Here is a 25976-nt window from a genome sequence, read left to right as displayed (position 1 = left end):
AAACCAAGCATCAATGTGATCTTATTAAGGAACCAGAGCATCTGATGGCAGTGGTGGAGGAAATCAAGGCCTTTTTTGACCTTTCATCTACTAATCTCCAGACATTATTATACGTTTCTCTAATCCCATTTGGGTTCCTATACAGGAACTGTGCCATTTTCAGACCTCAGTTTATTTGCCAGTGTTTAATTACATTTCTTGGCTACTAATCCCTTTTCATTTAGATACCCTTGCCCAAGGTCTAGCTCCTCTGCACTTGTTTCTGGATTTGGTTTCAATGACAAAATCAATCTTGAGTCTGAGGATGGATTTAAAAAAGGATTTCCAACTTCTATCAGAATTTCAAGTTGCCTCTTTTCTTATTTCCTTTTCATCAAGTCAACATACTTATTAGTCCTGGAGTTTTTGTTGCTCCCCAATGATTATGATATTTTGTACTTACCTAAATGCCATAATCACATATTACCATCTACAACAACTTTTCATGGGCTCCCAGACTAGTCAGTGGTTTTTGGGCAGTATCTGTGCTGGGTACCATTATTTACTTTTGGTATCTCAGGACATCCGTAGTATTGCATACCAATTAGCTGAGCAACATACTATATTTAAAATAAATATTGACCAATGGGAGCATAATCTTTGTTCACTGCTTACTATCTTTAATTGTGTGGCATTGAATTGCAGAAGCATTATCTTTGACACAATTGAAGTGATTTGTAGAAGGAACAGCGTAGCTGGGTGGCGTGCATATGGCAAAGCATAATGGGAATAAGGGAGGACTAGTGCAGCAGTTTTGGTGGGGAAAGATCCTCATGTAAGTCAATTAGGCGGGCACATATAGCACAACCACATCTTAAGACTAAACCCCCACTTGTAATGATACAATACAATTGTAAAACAGCAAAGAAAACTTGTAAATAATAAATTGCAAAAGGTGGTAAAGGTGATTTAGACACAAAGGAGGTTAATATTTAAAAAAAAATGTTTTTACCTACCTCAGTAGAATATCCAAATGCTGTAAGATGTAAAAGATGATGCTTTACAACCCAATAGTACTTCATATATCAGCACAGGAAGGATTACATAGTCTGAGGCCTGCCAGGAATTGAACTTGTGAGTTTGGGATGTTATACAGACCTCTACAGCAAACATATAAACTCACTGTGAGGGCCTATTTATTTACATATTAGGATGATATGGAAACCAACAGCATGTTCACACAGTAACGCTGCCTTGAATCGCATTGAATTGAATTAAAATTGAGTTTATATAGCGTTTCTTACCCTCGATGAGGTGTTGAAGCACATTACAATGAGTAGCACGCTACACCTGGGCACTCACAATTAGTGGTAAATCCATTGGTTATTGGGATTAGTGTTGCATTCTCAAAGAAATCATGCAGTGCATTTAAATTGTGGTACAATAATGATTTGGGTGTGATTGTTACAGAAGGAAATTGTTTATGGAATGAAGAGATATTGTTAGATTGCAGAGATATGGTTTCAAAGAAAGAGAGGGTAAGATATGCATGCAATTTAGAGTAGTCTATATCTACAAAAAGGGAAGCAGAAAGTAGCAGGGAAGGAGAGGGTCATTCAAATAATGTAAAGTTATGCACCTAGATTCATCATCGGCATGTTTTGAGAGTCTGTAATAGCGATTATTAAGGAATCGCTATTACAGACTCGCAAAACGGGATTCAAGTAAAAATCGCAATATTTATTGCGATTCCTACAGCTTCCTTATTTGCGATTAGCAATTGCTAATCGCAAATAAGGAATAACTCCCCATTCATTCCTATGGGCCTAAAGGCGCAATTTCCCTTGATGAATCTGGCTGTAAGTCACTGACAATTTTTCATGCAGGATGTTAGGAATATAATAGGTGATTTTCTTCGTGATAGCATGTAATCAGTGGATGCAAGCCAGTAGACAGACAATATTTTTAAAGTGTACTTTGTAGGAATGTGGCACACAAATTTATGTGCTGTAGAGTTCAGCTTATGATTTATGCAGATTTCAAAGTATTCTGCTTGTGGACAAACAGTAGGGCAGAGTATTGACATAACGTTTATTTTCTTTTATATATATATATATATATATATATATATATATATATATATATATATATATATATATATATATATATATATATATATCATGGAAAACATTCTTAACGGTGAGGGAAAGTTCTCTACCAAATCCCATTAAAATATGTAAGCGTTTGTGGGTTTTCACACATTCCTTCCCTGTTAGACCTGTCTGCCCTTTGGGTGGTCCCTCCTAATTATTTATTTATTTTGTCCCCTTACTGCCTCCTAACCTTTTGTTTTTTTTTATGTCCACTGGACTTTTTAGGTGTTGACCTAGGGGTTGGTGCCCCTTGTCCCTATAGTCTTTTTCCCCTGCCTTAGGTGCCTTCTCTGACTGAAACCACGGGTTACACAAAATGGTGGCTTACAACTGTCACCTGCTTGGCTACCTCAGGATAAAGGTCCATAGGACAGCAGGAGGGTTTCCAGAACCTTCTGGACTCCTCTGGACATTCTGGGGTCAGCCTATAAAAGGCGGAATGTTGGGCAGCCATTTTGTATTGTGAGGAGTGGAGTCAGTTCAGTTGGAGTACAGGCTATGAGAGGAGGAGGCTGGTGCAGTGTGAAGGACTTGACTGCCTCGTGGGGCTGCTTTCTGCTTGCTGACGCTACCCCTCCCTTGTTGACCTGTCCCAGCAGGGATATCTACTTTTCATTCCCCTCAGGTTAAGAGGGAGTGTTGCCCTTAGCAGAAGAGCGGGACATTAACTGAAGAAGGTCAGGTGAGGGCACTTGAGACTGCCTTCTTCTGTCAGAATTTGAACCCCTTCCACCTGCGGAAATAGACGGTAACGGATTTTCAACCCCTCTGGCGCCACCTGGTTTACCTGTAGCTCCGTGATCTGCCTGAAGCTGTTTTTCCCACTCTTGGCCAGGAACCCACTCGAGTGGCGAGGCTGTCGGCTGATTCTGGGGTCTCTCACGCTTGGGCGGCTCTCTGCGGCAGACTTGTGAGGTGAGAAATGCTGTGCTGAGTAGCCAAACTGACAGCGCCTTCGGGTCAGAGTTCGCAGGGGTGAGTCGGAAGCGCCGGAAGAGGAGTGTGTGAAACGCCGCCCAGGAAGTGCAGCGTGACGTTAGACAGGAGGGGAGGAGTTGGCGGCGGCTGAGCTCGGGCGAGATCTCTCCCAGGTGAAACCGGATAGGAGGGGAGGATCTCGGAAGCGCCGAAGAGAAATCGTAGCAGCTCCTGTCAGGTAAACAGTCGGGATCCGGCTTCAGAGTAAGCCCGTCACCCATCGGAAACCCGCATCAGCTGGAGAACGAGACCAGCCTAAGGGAACTTAATTCTGGGCCGGAGGGCCTGGAATGACTGCGGAGGAAAAGAAGTAAGCTGGGAATATAGACAGGAGGGGAGGGAAAGCCGTCAGAAACCCCTACTCCTGGCATAGCAATTTCCAACTCCGACTAAGAGAATGTACTGCAGGCTTTGGGTGACTTAAATTTGATGAACTACGCCCCCGACAGGTCTCCCCGATTACTGAACTTGTTTCTGAGACAAATCTTCCGCCTGGGAAGAGACTTTCATAGATAAAGAATCCTCAGGAAATAGCTAAGGGAGCTTCCAACAGATTGAAGGGGGAGAACAAGGCTGATCTAGGGATACGCTCAGATTGATTGAAGGGAATGTCTTTGTGCAGGTTATCCAGGGCCTAGAATAATTACTGTGCTATGCTGATAATCTAATGTGGTCATAGAGTGAACCAAAAAGCTATATGAGATAAAGGTTTAACCTGCCTGTCTCCATTTAGCCTTTTAGCTGCTTGAACTCACATAACCAAGAGAATCAACTGTGGAATTTTCTGCTGAACCCTTATTTCTTTATGTTTAAAAAGACCATGAGTTATGGAGGGTACTGTACAGTTTGATTTCTCCAATTTGATGTTCTCTCAACATAAACTGTGAAGTAATTGCTAGATGATTGGTGTGCCAAAGTTGTCGCTGAACCTTTATGTCTTTGGATAGAAAGCGTAACATTAAATTGCAATGTATTGTTGAATCTCTATTGGTGTAAAGAGACAAAGGGAGAAATACTTGTTGTGAAGAAAGACAAAACAATCTGATGGAATAAGTGAACACAAAAGAACTTTTATAACAGTGAACCGTATTTTTCTAAGCTGGTGTAGTGTTATTTTTGAATGGATGGACGCTAGGTAACTGTATGGGTGTGACGCAAGCTTACCACTTTGCCTTTGGGTTTGACTGTCCTACTCTGTGCCAGGCTACCCTATGTGGTCTGGAGACCCCAGGTCCAACAATCCCTATGTCCACTCTTTGATTCTCCATTGGAACAGTACATTTCCTAATCCATCCCCATCATTTTGACAGTAATCAAAAGTAGGATTCAGGTTCAGAAAATACCTTAAACCCACATTTTACCCATCTTTATTAGGAAATCCTGAATCTAAAGTAAGGGTGTGCAAAGTTTGTATCACTCAAGTGAAGTCTGTGTTGATCCCAGTTATTAGCAGGCCTACATGTCATGGAGTTCCCTGTTTTTCTTAGGTTTATGCCCTGGTTTTGTTTTTTGCCACACACACTTGCAATATTCCTTTGCCAGGACTAGTTGGATGCATAGTTTTCTCGTGGGCCAACTCTTACACAATTTACCTTGCGACTTATACTAGATGATGGTCGGAGGCCATTTTCTCTCCAAAATACATTAAAAGTGGATCGAAAATCCCACCTTCAAATGAACACCGACATACAGTAATCTTCAAGAAAGTACAGGTACAAAACGTAGTATTCAGCAGAAATACGGAAAGTTTGAGCTAGAAACACTTTGCGTCCCCTCTAATCTAAATACAACTGTAACTTACGACAGTAAAAATGTTATGCTGTGAATGACCCATATCATGTAAAATAGCAGACCACTTTGCTTTTATATTCCAGTTCTGTGGGCGCTTTCCTGTGAACGTTCAGAAAGCAAACGAGGCAACGTTGTTAGCTCTGTTGCCAGACCCAAGCTTTCAATTTCCTCATAATTAAGTTGAGTAAGTTTCCTAAATGCTCTCTGGATAATTAGATCCTGGCACAGCAGCAGGCTTTGCCAGTGAGGATGTATTTAAAGGGGTGGGGAGAGGGTGGTCCACGCGACCCGCACTTTTGCTGTATAGAAATAGCCCTGGAGAGCTGCCAAGGCACATCATTTCCTGGTTGAGCCATTTGCTCAGCGAACCAAAGCTGAGCAGCAGATCTTTATGACACTCTGTCTTCATATAATTTCTCCTCAGACTGTAAAAAAATCAATGCGACATTACCGAAGATGTAATGAACATATAAATACATCATGCGCGAGAGGCCAAACACGCAGACTATTACGGCTAATATGATCTTGGGCCAATTGCACATACAGATGTGAAGTGCATTAATGACACACACCTCTATTGCTGCAGATTTTGCCATCTGGAGAAGTACATCTTCTTTTGATCTCCCACGGGCTGATGTCACACTGGAATTCGCATTTATCTCCATGCCAACCAGACTCGCAGTAACAGTTTCCGCAATAGCACTTTCCATGGCCTGCACCCAAAACAAATGGAACACAGTCAGGAAAAGACGTTTTTTTGACATTTTTTAAAGAAAATACCTATTCGTTCCAATAGCTTTTTCATGGTCCTCGTCATACTGTTTCTTTAAAAAATGCATTTTCATGAAGGAACCACTTGATATTTGGACGCTAGCAAAAAGTGTGGTTTAATGTATTTACAGAGCAACCATAGCTTGATCAAAAAGAGATAATAAAATGTATATAATCTAGATGAAACGTGAAAGTAACTGAAGAGAATATGTCTGCAAGGAAAAGAGTCCAACAATATTCTACGGTCTGTCTCATAAATTTGCGGGCGCATCCTTGCTCTATGCAGTTGGAAGATGGACAAGGTTCCTTGTGTTTCCCTCCTATGTTTGCAAAAAGAACAATTGATGTACAGAATGCTGTTCAATGTAAAACATTTACCAGAGTATAGCGATCTGGGCCTAAATCTCTCGGGCCTTATTTATGAAGTCCTTGCGCCGCTGGTGCGTCACTTTTAACATGGGAAAAAGTGACGCACCGGTGGCGCAAGGCCTTCATAAATAAGGCCCCTCGTTTTTTGCCCCTCATGCCATTCCAGTTCAGACCCAGCCATATGCAAATCAGTCTTGACCCTGTTCCCCCCGGAAACAGTCCAGCCAGGACTTCCCTGGACTGGAAACAAGCATCCTGGGACCGGTTTCGGGGCATCACCCCTCATCAGCCAGGCTAGCTTGACTCCAGTGGCATGGAGGGCACGGGACCCGTGTGTGTTTGTGCATAGCTGTCATGCAGCTTCTTTTTCAGCTGTCCCCCCATAAAGCTCACCTTATGAGCCATTTCATTTTATAAAGATTTCACTCATCTAGGAATTTTTGCAAGCAGCCTTCATGGGTCTGAGCTCTTTTAGAATTTGTGTTAGTTTGATTTACAATTGCATATAATTTGTGCAAGCGTGCATAATGATCCCTTATTTAGGGTCCGATTCCGATTCAGGTCGAAAGGGCTCCGAACCATGTTTGGAGCCCTTCCGACCGAATTGGTCAGTGCCGGCCGGATTCCATTCCGACCGAGCAATTCCGATGGGCTCGGTCGGAATGGAATCCGAGTCGGATTTCCAGATGGCCTACGACGGACTCGGATAGGCCGTCTGCCATCCGGAAATCCTCCAGTACTCCTCCGGTCACCTCTTTACGAACGAGGGAGTACGATGGCAGTTTTTCACTGCCTATTCGTGCCGGTCTGTCCGGCACGAAAAGGCAGTCAACAACTGTCTTTGGGGGCCCCCAGCAGGGCCCCCATGGGTGCAAGTCTGACAAATGGCAGCCTGGGGGGAACCTTTGGTGCCCCGCTGTGGATCCCTGCACCTGGTGGCAGGCACCTTGGGGTGCCGGCCACAGGGCGCAGGGATGAACTGCACCCCTGCTTTTCTCAATGCAGGCATGCATTTCGCTCGGAATGCATGCCTGCATTGTGAAGTATACGAATGCGACCGAACCCTATTCGGTCACGTCGTATTAGCAGGGCTGTCACTCACAACAGCAGGTCGTTGGGTTACTGCTCCTGACCGATGTCGGACGGACCTAGGTCGGTCGACATCGGAATCGGCCCCTAAATGTTGGCTGTATTGAGAGAATATTTAAACCACTAAGAGAGAAGTTGTTAGGCCAAGGAAGAATTGTCCTGATTTGACTCTTTAATAAGTTGGAAGGAGTTTAGTCAAACATTAAAGGGTTTTCCCATTGATGCTGGCCACCAACTGTAACTGGACTACTAGTGTGCAAATAGGTCTGGTAGGAGCATGGTGAACTTGGTCTGTGATTATCAGCTGCCTGTTGCCTGCGTGTCAGAAGCCAAAAATATGAGTCAAGTATGTTTGAAATTGGAGGACAAACACTTTATAATGTTTCTGTAACGGCTGTCAGTCAGTGATAGATTGGGCCACTGTACTTATGAAATTCTTCAACTGATGTGTTTTCAGAATAATTAAAGGTTTGCCCAATATTCTCACATAATTCTCCATCTGTTGATTTATTTGTAGGCTTCACGATATATGTTTGTGGGTCCTATGGCTCAGAAGTTGTTAGGAATGCTGCATGTGAAATGCAAAGAAGCTCATAAAATGGTAAAAGTTATGGGACCACCTTCCATCTGTTTATTGCTGTGTCATATAATAAAAAGGAGAGGAAAACATTCCATCAGGATTGTGTTAAAGTCACTAGTGCATTTCTTTGGAAGAGTGTTTTTGTCTGCAGAAGGAACGCAACCCCCAGCATACTTACATATATGTCAAACAGGGTGGAAAAATGGTTCATTACTGCAAAGGTGCTTATCACTAGGAATAACTACTGATCCGTGGAGTAAACACAGAATAAACCCAAGACAGAGATTAAAAAACAAATTTATCGCAAAAGTGTGTTTAGGTTATCGTACAGTTAAGAGCCACAAATTAATTTAACTCCAATTTTTTACTTTGGGAGTTAGAGAAGACGGCATATTTAAAATGGCCTGTATGCCTTCCGTCCCTTGCAATATAAAATAACTATGTGTTGGTTGATAAGATATAAGACATTGAAAAGTATGTGATGAATATCTCTCTCTCTCTATACATAAATAAATGTGTAAATATATATATATATATATACATATATATATAATGCTCCAATTCTTCCGTATTATCAAAGAATTACCCACACTCACGGGGTTGATATTTCCAAGGTTGCTTTATTTCACAGACAAGACAGACGCCCTCGCGTTTCGGCACACAGCCTTTCTCGATGTCAGTGGCCACTAGACATCGGCATGTTTTTAAACAATATCCTCACATTAAAGGAAGGACTATTGGTTTGCTGACATTCACCAGCGCCATCTTAGAGTGGTATGTTATTTACCAAGATGTAATCAACTTCTATGCATGTTGTAATTTAAACATACATTTTAACCACTCATTATACAAGTAAATTCAAACTATGAAATGTACATAATTTATGACCATTCCAATCATACAATTTTAGTATTTTGAATCGAATTGCATTACTTGATTTACAAACAAAATTGAGCCGTGTATCGGCCATTATCCTCCCTTAGATGTTATTCAGGTCTGTATTTCTAATTAAATCAACCATTAACATTTCCTTTTCAGTATACATTTTTGTACTATTTTATCCTGTAACAATTTCATACTTCATTCTTTCATTCCTTAATACATTTAATCAAATTCATGTTTTGCGGTCTCCGGGACTACCAAGCCACATCTCATCACTTTGTATCAAATTTCAAAGCCATAAATCAATCATAAATCCAAAAGAACGAGTTAGTTCATCCAAAAGAATCCTGAACCACTTATGCCTATATACATATATACATCCATATACATATATACAAGTAGAGGTATCATGAACATATCTTTGCAATTCCATCATACGTTGTTACCAATCATTTATGTACCATACGTATATATATATATTCACTGAAAAAACCATAGGTTATACACCATATATAGTTAGGAATTAGCATTTAAAAAACCTTATTTTACTCACACAAAACCATTGAAATTCCATATATAGTTAGTTGTACTAACTATATATCGCGCACCCGCAATCCACTGCTGATCATGTCACATATTACATCATTCATGACATGGTCAGTGACATCACTGATGACATCACTGATGACATCTCAAATGACATCACTGATGACATCACTGATGACATCTCAAATGACATCACTGATGACATCACTGATGACATCACTGATGACATCTCAAATGACATCACTGATGACATCTCAAATGACATCACTGATGACATCACTGATGACATCTCATTTGACATTACTGATCACATCACTGATGACATCATTCATGTGATACTACGATGAACCTCTTCAGACTCTAATATAACCTTATATACACTCAGTGAAAACAGACACTCACAGACTGTCACTCATCCATGGAGTTACTCACACACCTAGTCAGTCATGCAAAGAATCAATCACACCTCCATTTCCTCAACTATACAGTTATACACACCTTACTTATTGAAACATATACTAACACATATTTACTCACTTATACAATCCTGGATACAAGTTCACAATGATCCATACAGCCACTCACACATTCACTGGCTCTTATGCACAGTTATTTATATATGTCAACTCTCACATGTACTGTGTTTTACATATGTACTTACTTTGACATGTAGCACTGAGATATCCATTCACTCACCAATGCACTCATGCACACAGTCAACCGCCTATACAGATGTTTCCACATGCACTTTTGAACCCATACACCTAGTGAATCAACTGCTCACACATCTATGCAGAGAGTCATACACCTCCCAGCCACCCATAAACACTCTCAGTCTCCCATACAATTACTTGGGCAACCAATCAATGACCCATATAGTTAATCATATAGCTACTGATCAACACATGCAGCAGTTTACAGAACAACAGACATAATGATGCACAAATTAAGACAGTTTAGTCACTAACCCATGCACTCAGTGAGACACATTTAATCACTCACTCATACAGTCAGTCATGCACCTACTAAATCCTTTGTTCAGACACTTATACATCCACTCATTCTTCAATATGTAAGACATATTTTAACTTTACAGAAACATACAGTCACTGGATGTTGTCATCAGTGATGTCATCAGTGATGTCATTTGAGATGTCATCAGTGATGTCATCAGTGATGTCATTTGAGATGTCATCAGTGATGTCATCAGTGATGTCACTGACCATGTCATGAATGATGTAATATGTGACATGATCAGCAGTGGATTGCGGGTGCGCGATATATAGTTAGTACAACTAACTATATATGGAATTTCAATGGTTTTGTGTGAGTAAAATAAGGTTTTTTAAATGCTAATTCCTAACTATATATGGTGTATAACCTATGGTTTTTTCAGTGAATTTTCAAGGTTTTGTAAATGCTAATTCCTAACTATATATGGTCTATAACCTATGGTTTTTTCAGTGAATTTCATTGGTTTTTTAAAAGCTAATATCTATAGCTGTAAAATGTATTCTTCTTGAAATCCAAAAATATATTTTATATGTTTATTAATAATTTTTTTTAAATATTTTTTTTGTTTCGCTCCCGGTCCGCGAACCGGGAAGCTTCCCGTTAGCTCAATTTAATGCCGCGACCCGGTCCGCGAACCGGTAAGAAATCAACATAGTGACGGTATCGCGTTGCCGCGTAATGCGTCTTATGACGTACTGCATTAGCGCACCCGGAAGTGCCCCGGGGCGCGGACCGAGGCGCGAAACGCAGCTCCCCGGAAGCGATCCGCGGCGCGTCGCGAAAGCGCGACGTATCGCGTTGCCGCGTAATGCGTCTTGTGACGTACCGCGTTAGCGCACCCGGAAGTGCCCCGGGGCGCGGACCGAGGCGCGAAGCGCAGCGACCCGGAAGCTATCCGGGGCGCGGACCGGAGCGCGTAACGTAAGCATAACAGGTCATGTGACTTGTTAATAACACTTTTCATTGGTTCATTTCACTTTTGGTTTCATAATGATGTAAGGCTAGGTCAGGTGACCTAAAAATAACACTTTTCATTGGTTGAGAAGTATTGTTTTTCCCAAATGATGAAAACCCCTCCTTCTTTCCTCACTCTGACTTTCATCATTGTGAGAGGAAGACCTTTACTACTATATGAGAAATGGCTTCATTGGTAGCTTCAGCTGGTGCACCCCCACCACCACCTCCACCTCCTCATGGGAAGAGAGGACCACCTCCCCAGGTCATTACCAACACTGAGGAGGAAGATGAAGAAATGGATGAGGAGGGAGAAGAACCACAGTTCTTAGAAGAGGTGCCCCGGGTTTCCAGAAAGAAAGCCAGTTTCATCTGGCAGTTTTATTCGATCCCTCGTGGCCAAAAAAAAGTCAATGCGAGGTATGTCACCTGCCGCATATGCAAAGAACAATTATCAAGAGGGACGGACAAGAAATATAGTTATGGAAATCACACAATGCACAGGCACATGACAAGGAAGCATCCACTAAATTACAGCCGGGCGGAAATAAGGGATATGCAGGACAATCCAAGACCAACTCCTGTGGCCAGACCAAGATTACCAATTTCATTAACACCAGAAGAGGCACGGGAAACTGTGCCAAATATACAAGAAAATTTTGGCCACATGATACACTCTTGTATGCACTGCCGTGCGTTGTTAGCGTGTGGCAACATGAGCATCAATGCACTCAACCTGGCGTATGAACACCAGGATTGCCCTAACCGCCCCCAGTAATTTTTTTTTTGCTCCTGTTGAGCCCTTTTCAACGCCTGTTTTTTGTTGTTTCCCCCCCAAAAAAAACCCCAAAAAAATATAAAATCGTTCAAAAAATACAAAAAAAACAAAAAATGTTCAAAAAATAAAAAAAAAATATAAAACAACAAAAATATAAAAAAAAAAGTTCTTTTCAGAACTACCTTCCCTTTCAAAAAAAATTGCTAGAATGTTTAGCACTCTGGCAAGCTCTATTTCTTTTGGTTCGCTCCCGGGTTAGCTTCCCGGTACGCGGACCGGGAGCTAACCCAAAAAAAAAAAAAAAAAAAAAGAGTAAGTATAAGGAAAGTAAACAGAGAGTGATGTTAAAAGAAAGACAGCTATAGGGAGTAAAGAAGAGATACTGTTTAATAGATCTATTTACCGAAGAAAAGACGGAAGAGGGTATAATTGTGAAAAACAAAATAGATAACGAAGTGAAAGAAAAAAAAAGAGAGTATAACATTAACAAAGAAGAGTTTCTTGGAGAATGTGAGTGAATGTTCAAAATAAGATTAAAACATGAGGAATAACAGAGAGAAAAAATAGAAAACAGAAAACAAAAAATAACAGAAAAAGATTAATTGAAACAGCAAAGAAATGTAAGTAACATAGAGCCATATCATCAACATAGGCAATAAAAGTTTTGCAGCTTTTATTGGCAGAAATATGTCGCTAAAGCTGCTTTTGCGGCAGAAAACTGCCGCTAAAACCACTTTTGCACCAGTTTTCTGCCAATAAAAAGAGCAATAATTTTATTGGCTGTATTCATAATATGCCCCTTAGTGTGCTTCAACTACACAGAGAAAGCATTATGAACAAGTAGTGATAGAGTGATCAGTCAAAGACACTAAGAGTAATAGAGACGGAGTGAGTGAACAAGAGTGAGGAACTATGAGAAGAGAGGGACTGAGAAAAAGAGTGGAAGGAGTTGAGTAAGTAGGTAATAGAGAAAGGAATGAGGGAAGTAGCAAAGGCAGGAAACTGAGGGTTAAAGAAATGAAGCAGTGGAACTAATAGTAGGTGAATGTGATAGAAATGTAACGAAAAGAGTACAAAGCATTTACCTTATAATTGTCGTTAAATTACTCACTTTTTGTTTTTATACTTTCAATCTGTGAAAGAGAGAACAAACATTTCAAAAATATTAAAACATGTATTTAAAAATTACAAAAGACAAGGGAAAAGATTGAAGGACAAACAGTTTTTCAACAACTTTGACACTTACAGAAGCTTCTGCTTCTCCAGGCCCCCTACACAGTCCTAAAGATATACATTTTAAACTAAAAGTATCTTGATGCAGATGAAGTGAGGCCTATCTTAAAACATGGTGCATCTTTTGCATTGCTGTTGTCTCAGAAAAGTGTCGCAAGACACTAAAATTTTAAATAATTGCTTCAGGATGCCAATAAGATGTGTCCTATCCAGAGGTTTGTTTGAGGTGAGGCCTACTCAGGGTTGCAGATGAAATTTCGAGTTGTTGAAGAGAATAGAGGACATAATACATGTGAAGGTCTACCAATGAAGTGAGTCATGTCCACTGCACTCTTGAACAAAGTCCAAACCTCCTATGTTTCCCTGGACAGACCTAAACTTGATCTGCACAATGTGATTCGTAATGATAGGAAACACAGGTGATGTAATTGAAATACGTGCAATTTATTTTGCTCATTTCACAATCACATCACTTGTGTTTCCTTTGCTTAGGTATCTCATTGTGCAGATGTAGTCTAGCATATGAAAGAATACGCAGAAGTGCAGCACTGCATGCAACAACTTTGACACTTACAGAAGCCTCACCTTCTCCATGCCTCCTACACAGTTCTACATATACATCATAAATGCAAACAGTACAGAATTAATTATACATGTTAAATGGTTTATTTTTGCTGTTCTCAGAATGTATCAAAATTCACTAAAAACAGTGACTTGAAGGTATTCATCATATAACAGCGGGGAAAAAAAAACACAATCAAAATGATTGTGTTTAAAAAACCCATACAACATAAGAAATCAGAATTCAGAACTCCTTAAAGTTAACTTACTTTCCATGACGTCAAAGGATGTCCTATGAACAGCTTACACTCTTTTGTGCTGTTATTACTTTCAGCCCGCCACTTTCTGAAAGAAAATCTCCATCGTTTTTAAAAACATGTTACATGCAATAAATGACTTCTTGCTCTCTACCACAAGTTTCCACAAGGCCAAATCTTGTCAGACCCATTTATAACTCTTGGATTTCTTGTAAGCCAATCCCGTCATTTGGCATTTCCGCAACTTTCAGAATTAAAATGTTGAAGATCATTTTCACAATCCTGGAATAGTAATATCTTCCCCTTCTTGCTCAGTCATGTTCTACATTTCCTATGACACTGATACTGCTTACTATGAAGCAGACTTACACTAACTCTATGACTACTACAATTATTTAATTCTCTACATCACTTTCAATCACAAAGCAATGTAAAACAGTAGACAGCGTTGCAGACTTACATTCCCTCTACTCTATGTTTTGATTGGCTGCTTCAATTAGCTTATAAAAAGAAATAGTTTTTCTGAACTCATTCAAAGTGCACTTATTTCTCCATGACGTCCAGTCTTATGGTTAGAACTTATGTCTCTGAACTACACTTATCCTCAAGGCCAAATTGTGTAGGAGCCATTAGAACTTCTTGAAATTCCACAGAGCACATCCCAAGATTATTTCCCTAAAATTTTGGTTTTAAAAACACCAGGTAAGAGTTTTTAAGGTCTTACGGCAATTTTTTTTTGAAAATTAAAACAGAATCGTTGCAGAATGACCAGCCATTTCTAGACTTTAAATAAGCTGTGTAATGTCCTGATGTTATTGAAGGGCCGTCATGATATATAATTGCTGCAGTTACAAAAGTCCTTCCTGATATTGACAACTGCGAAGCTACAAAATTTTTAATTAAAGTTGTCAATTTTGTTCCATCAGGCCTACATCGTTGGAACATTAAAATGACATACTGGCCATATGTTCGTATAAATAATGTGGACATCATTTCAGATTTACATTGGCTACACTCCATGTTGTGATCAGCTGCTTTTACTAGCTTATTAAAGGAGACTGATTTACTGTCTGGCAAAGTTAAATATATAAATCTTTCTGAGTCTACACTAGTAGTACTTGATACCATACAGTTCTCGCAGTCATGCTGCCATTGATAAGAAAGCCCAAACAGCTGATCTACATCTACACCTTCAGCATGCAATACATCAAGCATATACATTAAAAACTCCTGACAATCTTGCTGAATATTTTGAGAGAATTGTGTTTGGCTGTGGAAAAGTAAATTTTGCCATGTTCTGTGTCCCTACGCCCCATCCATCATATGTTATGTATGCATGACCAATATGCGTATGTTATTCCCCATTTCTGATTGAAGACGCAATTACAGTTGTGTCCACCTCTAATATGTTAGTTTCCAGTTCTCGTGAATACTACGAATATCAGGCCTATGTAAAGTAATGTTGCCACGTTTCTCAGTGTGCACGTTATTCCATTATAAAATCCCCGTTTCTAGGCCTCAAAAGGGCCCGGACCCTGAATTCAGCTCCTGTCTCCTGAAAGCCTCGCTGAGGAGCGATACAGCCCCCACCTGTATCCTCGACCCCTCACTTACTTCCTGCCTTGCAGTGCCCGGTGCACCCCGGCTCTGCCTCTGAGTCTGCCAAAAGTATGTTATAGTTCCAGCTATCAGTTCAGTCCTCCTCCTCTGCATTCTTAAGCTACTGAACTGCATCAATAGTTTCCGTCATTGTCTAGCCTTCTCGTCTCCACGTTAGAGAAATACTGTATTTAATAGTCATTTAATATTCTTCACGCACTACATGTAGAATAATGCATGGTCCAGTCTTAGAATCAGGTTAGCCTCTCCCCTCATGACTTCTAGTTTATATCAACATGTTCCCTAAACATTAGATACCAGATAGGGTTTAAGTACATGTCGCTCCGACCCTCCAGACTTTAGTCTCTGCTCCTAGCACAGAGTTCGTAGCCCCCAGCTTCTCCTAGTAACACGTCATTGCCAGTTTTCGCGCACCATTAGGTTAGAGGTTCCGGCTCCTTAGGTAGCCCCCTCCTATGTGTCCGCCCATTCATGACATATTCTGTTACGTTTTGCATCACATGTCTAAGTAAACTCCCAGTTACACCTCTTTTTACTGTTATCTCTCGCGACTGCTACGCGTCACGCCTTCTACTCCACCCACTGTTACGCCTACTGCAATGTAATGCTATGTGTTTGCGCTATGTATATAAATCAATGTTATGTTATTAAATGTTAGCGCGCTCATCCCAGACCTAGCCCCAGCAGCTGCTGGGCCTCTTTTCCCCTACTGGGCCCCAGTTGTCCTGCTGGGCCCTGTCATTCTGTTCCTATGCAGGTTGTCCTGATCCTGTCCTTATGCTGTAATAAACCTGCAGAAACTCCTACTACCTCGAATCTTGACTCTTATTTATTGAGCTATCTGTTATGCTATAAGTCTAGTCAAAAATAGGGTATTATTTATTTATTTACCACATAATGGCGCCCGAACAGGGACTTGCCCTTTCCCCACGCGTCGGTGAAGCCACGCCGACCCCCTGACCCTCTGCAGTCGTGACGGAACCATACTGGCCAAGTGCAGATATTTCTGCTTCAAAGTATCCCTCAGGCCCACGGAGGAGACGGAGGAGGCGGTCCAGCATCCGAACGAGACGGTGGAGGAATGCGGCGAGTCCCGACCAGAGCCCAAGCCGAGAGTCCAAGGTCCGAGGTATCCGGAGGTCCACCCGTAACTGAAGTCCGAAGTCCGAAGTTCGTCGTCGTAGTCCAGTCCCGTCCGAGGCCTTCCGTTCCGTGCTGCCCGGTGAGTACCATTGCTGGGGTAGTGTCTAGACAGGGTCAGTCTAAATTGACTCCTGGTCCGTGGGTTGGTGGTACCCAAGCCCACAAACGAAGTGTTCACCTAGGTGGATACGGGTCTTGATGTGTTCCTTTATGGGACCGGTATGTTCCGTACTGTTATAGCAGTGCATCCAGTAACTCTAGTCTGTTCCGTTCTCGAGAATTCTGTTCTGTTTCTGTTTTCAGTATTTTCAGGTAGTATTCTGTTCGAACTGTTATGTTATGATATTGTTTAATGTATTTCCAATGTCGTGGTATGCCTGAATTGTTTTCCCAATTGTTATTGTTTTTCGTGTATTGTATTGTGTTCCGATTCAAGTTTAGAATGCCGCTCTTTTCCAAGTTACGTCAGTTAAAAACTAGAAAGGGTCTGCTGGAAGCAGCAGTTCCTGTTCCGCCTAGGGACAGTCCAGGTCACTTTATGTATCAGAAACATGGCATAAGCGCCATATTGTATCTAGATTTATGGGTAGAGTATACCAAACAGTTAGAAGAAAAGTATAGATGGCCCGTATCGGGTACATGGGATGCCGAATGTATCATGCGAGTAGAAGAAGTATTATGGAAAAAGAAAGCCAGACAGTCACAGAAAGATGCCATCGAGTTATGGCGTAAGGAAGCTCATAAAAGAACGGAAAAGGAAGTCAGAAAGTCAGAGTTAAGTAGAGAATCCCAAGAACGAGCCCAAGAAAGAGAATTAATCGAGATAGGTGAACAAGTCAAAGCCGAACAGTCAGACAGACAGAGGCATGCCCTTATTAAGGGTATGTATCCTCTCCTTGCCGAAGGCTTGCTAAAAGCGACCCCAGAGGCACCCAGTAATTTCCCGCCGCCATTAGTTCCGACCAAGCTGCGTCACAAACCGACCGCAGCTGATATTTTTATTTCGTCCTATTTGGACGACACAGTTCCAGAATATGCAAATCCAGTTCGTGCTCCGCCCGTCCCTGTAAATCAGGCACTTCCCGTTCCTCCAGACACCGGAGTACCTGTTGCGGTACCCCCGGGTCAGCCTGCCATACAAGTTCAACCCACGTTACAATTACCGACCCTGCAAGCACGAAGAATGTCAGTCGACGATTCTAGTCTAGGGGCCGCAGGAGGAGGTCCTCCTCAAACCCCGCCGCCTCACAAGCGTTTATCAGCACTCGAATTACATGCTCAAGCATCACAGCGTACTCCTAAAAGTAATAAGTCTGTTACAGAAATCAGACAAGCCCTTGCCGAATGTGTCTATGACGCAGTCCCAGGCGAGTATAATATGGTTTTATATTCCGTACGCGTAAGAAGGGTGACCGAGTATCTAGTCACCTTGCCGAATATGAAAGAAGATCTAGACAGAATATATCGTTTCATCCGTACAGGGGATGATCCAGAAAGTATTGGCGAGATTATGTCTCAAAGGAAAGCCGAGATTCAGCTCATGATATTAAAGTTCCTGATCAATTGTCTAATAAGAGAACAAGATTACCCGTCTAAAGATCCCGCCGAAATGAGAATCCTAACAAGGTGGAGTGATAATATAGCCGAGGGTAAGCACAAGACCATTAGTGCTATGGAAAGTATGTACAAGAAAATTCGTAAAGAAATAGTAAGGTTACACGAACAGCGTAAAGCAGCACAAGTAAGCGAGAAAGAAAGTATCTCTGATCCTGAAGAGGAAGACGAGAATCCCGCCAGAATAGCGTATGTAGGAAAATCCAGATTTCCAGATCGCCATTTACGCCTAGAACCCAAGTCTGTTTTTCATCATCCAACACCAGAACAAGGTTCTCTAGAACAAGTATTTCAAGCTACCGATCACATTCTGAAATCACGAGTCGGTTATAGTGAGTTAAGTACCATGCATGAACAAGAACTAGCCCGATCAGCAGTCCGATGGATTACTGATTCTACCACTTTTCCAGACGAAATAGTGGCACAAATGTTTCTGAAACTGCCCCCAGCCGAGCAACGACTGGTGGGTATGTATATGATCCAGCACCTCATTACTCTGTATGAGGGTCAACACTCTGATCCAGGCCCGTTACACGATATCCTGAACGAGTTACTCCAGTACAGATGGAGAGGTCTAGGTACCGATTTAATTATTGTTATTCTAGAACAGCGCCACAAGTATAGAACGTTCCTGAACCCGCATTTTGTTCATGTCTCACCCCCAGAAAGTAAATCATTCTACATAGACAGACAGAATCCGTTACGAGAAGTCCACCCAGTCCAAGGGGCGGGTGGCGTAATGCAACGAGTGTTTGTATACACTCCGATTTCAAAGATGGAACTTCTCGAAATGAAAAAATTAATTCCCTGTCATGACAAAGATCCAGCAGGGTTCCATAGAGAATTAAAAGACATGCTCCGTATGGGAGAATACACATACCCAGATATCATTAAAATGTTAAAGGTCCTGCTACCCGCAGGGGTGTATGAAAAGTTAAAAGAAAAAGAATGGGAGGTGGGAGAGAAAAAGATCGATTGGGCAGCTCTAGAAGCTGAAGACAAGGCACGAGTACCAGGTACCGGTCTTGGAGATAAATGTAAAGAATTACCAGAATTATTGATTCAAGTTTTACCCAGATTATTGACAACTAGGAGAGAAGACTGGGATGCAATCTCAGCCTGTAAACAGAAACAAGAAGAGGATATTAGTGATTTTTATTCTAGATTTGAGAAATGTTTCAGTATTAACAGTGGTCTCAAGACAAGTAGTGAGTCATACCCTCATCTTTTCGTTACCAAATTAGTCGAGAATTCAAGTCCCCAAATTAAAAATCGAGTTTTGAAAGTCGAAAGCACCTGGCAAGCAAATACTCCGTCCCAGATGCTCCAGATGCTCCAGTACCACCAGAATAGAATCAGAGAAGAGCAAGAACACGAAAGAAAACGTATGAAAGACACGAAAATGAAAGTGCTAGTTGCACAATCTATTCCTCAAGACAGTCAGAAGAGGGGTCCGAATCAAGCCAGTCACCCTGCGGCTCCCGTTAAAGGGAACTGCAACTATTGTAAACAGCCAGGTCATTTTATAAACGAGTGTGCAGTTCTGAAACACAACATAGCTACTGGTAAGACTAAAGAAAGACCACGTCCGCCGAGACAAGAACAAGTTTCACAGATTCCTCAGCCACAGAATGCACAACAGACAGTTACAGTACCGCAGCCTATTGCTGCAACACAGCACGTTACATCGCAGATGTACCAGTATGCACAGTCCGAGTATCCAGAGTACCAGTCATATTCATGAAACAGCCTAGAGAGGGAGGTTGGCTTGCCTCTCATCGAGATACCTGTAGACCAAGAAGGTCCCTATGTTCACAGTCAAGTATTAGGGAAAGACAGAAAGTTTTTGATCGATACAGGGGCAAGTAGGACCACAATTAGTCACGCCGAAGTTCCAGGGGCTCCGCTCTCAGGCTCAAGAAATGTTTCCCTTGGATTTTCAGGAAAACCCATCGTTAATGAGATTTCAAAGCCAGTTACTCTAGAAGTAGGTCCATTGTCCCGTACTACTGATCTGTTACTTACTAAGTCATGTCCAGAAAATCTATTAGGTATTAAGACACTGAAAGAGTTAGGTGCAGTTATTTGCTGTTCCCCAGAAGGAATACGTCTGTTCCTACGTGACTTTAAGGGTCACTATGTGTTACGAGATTTTGATTCAAGATTGTCTAATGTTCCGCAGCATTTATGGGCGCAAGGTCCAACTGATGTAGGTTACATGCAAATCACACCCTATCGTGTGACTCTCAAACCAGGTGTAGTGTTACCACGAATCAGGCAGTACAGATTGCCACCTGAGGCTGTAGCAGCCTTATCCAAAATTATTGACGAGCTCATGGCTCAAGGAGTAGTTGTAGAAACTGACTCCAATGTATGCAATTCTCCGATCATTCCAGTCATGAAACGTACTGATCCAAATGCACCCCCAGTATACCGATTAGTGATTGATTTACGAGAGCTTAATAAATGTATAATTCCTCAGTACCCAGTTGTTCCAGACATCTCTTCCCTGTTAACAGCCATTGATTCCGAAGCCATGTTTTTCACTGTTATTGACCTCAAGAATGCATTTTTTAGTGTTCCAATTCATCCAGACAGCCAGTTTCTTTTCGGATTTTGTTTAAATGGAAGGAGCTATATGTTTACACGCGCCCCTCAAGGTTTCACAGAAAGCCCTAGTATTTACAGTCAAGCACTCAAGAGACAACTAGACAATATTCACATGCCAACTGACACTGCCCTGCTCCAGTATGTCGATGATCTACTGATCACAGCCCGTTCTGAACGTGCTTGCGAGCGAGCATCACTTACAGTTCTGTATTTTCTAGCCGAGATGGGGCACAAGGTGTCACCTTCAAAGCTTCAATTCTGTGTCCAGCAAGTGGTATACTTAGGACACTTGCTGTCCAAGAGGGGTAGGCAGTTGACACCCGATCGTATCCAGTTAATAGCGAGTCTTCCCCAGCCCAGAACCCAGAAGGAGGTACGTGCTTTTATCGGCCTTACTTCTTATTGTAGACAATGGATTCCCCAGTATGCATTTCTAGCCAAGCCACTGATACAGTTAACGACACAGGAGGCAGCCGTATCGACTGTCCTCCCTTGGACATCTGAACATACACTTAGTTTCAACGAGTTAAAGAAAGCCCTATGTCAGGCTCCAGTTCTAGCTACACCGAACTACAGTAAGCCTTTTACACTTTTCGTTACAGAACGCGAAGGTACAGCATTATCTGTTCTCACACAAGATCAAGCAGGTCAATACAAGCCCTGTGCTTATTTTTCGAGCACATTAGATCCAGTCGCCCAGGCGTTGCCTGTGTGCCTCAAGTCAGTTGCAGCCACAGCACTAGCTATCAGACAAAGTGATTCTATAGTTTTAGGACATTCCCTGACAGTACAAGTTCCACATTCAGTAGAAGTTCTTTTAAACCGAACACAAACTCAGCACTTGACAATTGCACGTTTAACAGGTTATGAATTGACACTGTTCCAGCCACACATAGAAATTAGACGCTGCAACGTCCTGAATCCTGCTACACTGTTACCATCAGTTAATTCAAATCCAGACCCACATGATTGTGTGGAAGTAGTTAACATTACGACAAAGCCAAGACAAGATCTGACAGACATTCCGTTACCAGATCCTGACCTGACACTTTATGTGGATGGTTCATGTATGAGAACTAGTACAGGAGAACTAGTCGCCGCGTATGCAGTGACTACTGACACTGAAGTTATTGAAACACACCGTATTGATACTCTGTCCGCTCAAGCAGCAGAGCTAGTTGCTCTGACACAAGCCTGTATACACGCCAAGAACCTGAAGGTTAATGTTTACACAGATTCACGTTACGCATTCGGAGTTGTACACGACTTCGGAGTGCTCTGGCAGGAGAGAGGTTTTATGACTTCTCATGGAACCAAGATTCAGCATGGTCCCCTTATTCAAGCTCTGTTAGATGCCATACATTTACCGACATCTATTGCTATCATGAAATGCAAAGCACATACGAAAGTCACTGACATTATTTCCCAAGGTAATGATCTAGCAGACCGCACAGCCAAGCTTACAGCACAGACTCCAGACATTCCAGTAAACATGACGCATATTCCAGATCTGACTACATGCATGACAGTTAAGGACCCTACACAAGATGTCATAGATATTCAGTCACATGCTACTCCCGATGAAATCAAGAAATGGTCTGTACAAGGAGGGGTCCAGACAGATCAAGGATGGTTAACGAAGGGTAGAGCCACATGGTTTCTCCCCGATTCTATGGTTCAAGTCATTATCAATACCGCACATAGTCCAGCACATTTAGGAGAAAAAGCTATGTTAGACAGTATCCAGAACATTTGGTTCAACAAGCATTTACGAGCTGCAGCCAAGCAGAAAGTCCGTACTTGTATGATATGTTGTCAGTTTAATCCAGGTAAAAGTGTCCCGGTGGAACAAGGTGGTTTCCAGCCCCCTGACCACCCTTTTGAGGTCCTCCAGATGGATTATATTCAAATGGAGCGATGTCGAGGTTTCAAGTATGTCCTTGTAGTTGTATGCGCTTTGTCCAGGTGGACAGAAGCATATCCAGTCCCAGATTACACAGCCGCGACCACTGCCAAGCAGTTGGTTCGTGAATTCTTCCCTAGATATGGACTCCCTAGAGTCGTATATTCTGATAACGGCCAGCCATTCTCATCCGAACTCATGAAACATGTTTCCCTTTTGTTAGGGTACCAGTGGAAGTTCCATTGTGTACGCCATCCAGAAGCAGCTGGACTAGTCGAAAGACATAATCAGACTCTGAAAATCCGTATAGCAAAAGTTTGTAAAGACAAGGGTGTGGACTGGTTAGTAGCTTTGCCAGTCGCTCTGTTTTATATGCGTATGGTCGCACATTCCAGATCAGGTCTGTCCCCGTATGAGGTCGTTTTCGGCCGCCCCCCTAACATGTGGGGTACTCCTAGACCCCGAAGTATTACCGATGTTTCATGTAATATGCTGACAGATTACCTAGCTTCCTTGATGTCTGCCCTCAACTCATGTCGTTCACAGGTTGCTGCCGCATTTCCAGACAATACCGAGGTGGCACCGCACGAGATCGTTCCAGGGTCCCTAGTGATGATCAGAAATTTTGACAGATCAAGTCCGCTGGAACCACGTTGGAAGGAGCCACGTCAGGTCCTCTTGACCACCCGAACTGCCGTCAAGTTGGAAGGCAGGAAGGGGTGGGTTCACCTTTCTCATGTAAAACTTTTCAAAGGATCGGAACCAGACATTGCCAAGAACATTTCCCAGGATTCGAAGGATTGCCAGAACATTGTTTTGAAGGACTGTCCCGCACCAGACTTTATTACAACCCCTCCCTTGTTAGAGAAAACTCCGCAACAAGAGTATAAGTTAAAGCTCAGGTCTAATAAGTCAGCCAGTTTGATTGTATAAGTCCTCCCCTAGGTGAAACGGTTAGACTGTTTCTGACATGTATAAAATAGACCCCCATAGTGAGAGAGTCAGTCGAAGTTCACTTCAATGCATCGTTTTTCTAAGTTGCATATTATTTCTCAGCATAATGATTTCCTGCACCAGTTATGCTTTCTATCTGTGTTTTTCAGTTCCTCATGTAAATATGTCTGCTCATACTACAGTAGAGCACACGTTTAGTGATCTGCCTCCTCACGAATATTCATACCGCCTCGCTATGCGTAATAACACATTCATCCGTATGTTACATTACTCACACCAGACCAGCAATGCCACTAATTGTTGGGTGTGTGGTCGACTCCCCCCTTTCCAGACACCGAAGGGAGTTCTGCCACTTTTTCCTTATCCATTCTCACACAATGGTTCGTGTGGAGCATGGTCCACGCTAACGTCATCCTCAACAGATATGTCTTTTCTTAACAGTACATGTTTCCCAGACAAGCAAGGTTTCCCCCACAGAACAGGTTTAGATTTAGAAAATGAAGTATATAATTTAGGTAATTATTCGTCGAATTTTATGGTTCTGAATGTTCAGTCTGATACTACTCCAGACTCACCCGCTATTTCAGTACTACCAGTCAAAGGCGAATTATGTGTCCGTAGTTATGGTTCTGTACATATAGGTCATAGTGAATGTACTACTGTTATCCAGTATAGTGACAGTAGGAAATCTATTTTTAAAGCTTCACGTCATTCTTATTTTGTTTGTGGTCAAACTGCATATGTCCGTCTGCCCCTCGATTGGGAGGGAACCTGTTACATTGCTTTCCTACTGCCACCTGTTTTTCTAGCCCCACCTGACTATCATAGGAATTCTTTCTTAATACACACTAGACACAAGAGAAATCTCCCGATTGTCGATTATACTGAAACCGCCGCCGAGCAATTCATTGATATAGATAAAGGTGTTTTCCCTTATTTAGGTACAGTTGTAAATAGTAAGCTAATTCGTAGGTTAACAAGAACCCTTGAAGCAGTAGTAGATGAGACTGCCTCTGCTCTAGGTAACTTAACTGAAGAGCAATCCTTTATGAGAATTGTCGTTTTACAGAATCGTCTCGTCCTTGACGTCATACTGGCCGATAGGGGCGGGGCCTGTAGAATTCTCGGATCCAGCTGTTGCATTTTCATTCCAAATAACGCGCCGTCTGTTTATTCAGCTATAACCAGACTCCATAAAATTGCCCATCTGTTACATCAAGATCCAGGCACCTGGACATGGTCCGGTTGGTTCTGGAATATAATTTCCGCATGGGGATGGAAAGTCCTGTCCTTCCTAGGTATTGCAGTAGCGATTATATTCAGCTGCTGCCTCTGTATACAATGTGGCCCTGCGATTTGCAGCATGTGTGCTACCTCTTGTATTCCTAGTCCCAAGTCCCGTTCTAAATCCCGTTCCAAGACAATTCGAGACGAGCAAATGGTACTGTATGAAATGATAGACGGTATCATGAATATTGATGTTTCCTGATGGAAACGTAGTGACAAGGAGGGAATGTGGAAAAGTAAATTTTGCCATGTTCTGTGTCCCTACGCCCCATCCATCATATGTTATGTATGCATGACCAATATGCGTATGTTATTCCCCATTTCTGATTGAAGACGCAATTACAGTTGTGTCCACCTCTAATATGTTAGTTTCCAGTTCTCGTGAATACTACGAATATCAGGCCTATGTAAAGTAATGTTGCCACGTTTCTCAGTGTGCACGTTATTCCATTATAAAATCCCCGTTTCTAGGCCTCAAAAGGGCCCGGACCCTGAATTCAGCTCCTGTCTCCTGAAAGCCTCGCTGAGGAGCGATACAGCCCCCACCTGTATCCTCGACCCCTCACTTACTTCCTGCCTTGCAGTGCCCGGTGCACCCCGGCTCTGCCTCTGAGTCTGCCAAAAGTATGTTATAGTTCCAGCTATCAGTTCAGTCCTCCTCCTCTGCATTCTTAAGCTACTGAACTGCATCAATAGTTTCCGTCATTGTCTAGCCTTCTCGTCTCCACGTTAGAGAAATACTGTATTTAATAGTCATTTAATATTCTTCACGCACTACATGTAGAATAATGCATGGTCCAGTCTTAGAATCAGGTTAGCCTCTCCCCTCATGACTTCTAGTTTATATCAACATGTTCCCTAAACATTAGATACCAGATAGGGTTTAAGTACATGTCGCTCCGACCCTCCA

At 42.1% G+C, this 25976-nt stretch overlaps 1 protein-coding gene across 1 annotated transcript in view; it reads right to left on the bottom strand.

The window, feature by feature from the left end:
• The window catches only part of ITGBL1 (integrin subunit beta like 1), a 1428718-nt gene that overhangs the window by 573737 nt on the left and 829005 nt on the right, over positions 1–25976 (bottom strand). Inside the window, exon 5 of the mRNA XM_078657627.1 lies at positions 5474–5614. Coding sequence (XP_078513753.1) covers positions 5474–5614 — 141 coding nt within the window. The remainder of the gene's footprint in view (positions 1–5473; positions 5615–25976) is intronic.

Source organism: Lissotriton helveticus, chromosome 8 (assembly GCF_964261635.1).
Source record: "Lissotriton helveticus chromosome 8, aLisHel1.1, whole genome shotgun sequence".
NCBI classification, from domain to species: Eukaryota; Metazoa; Chordata; class Amphibia; order Caudata; family Salamandridae; genus Lissotriton; species Lissotriton helveticus.
The sequence above is the reverse complement of the archived record's forward strand: the minus strand, read 5'-3'. Positions and strand labels throughout refer to the sequence as shown.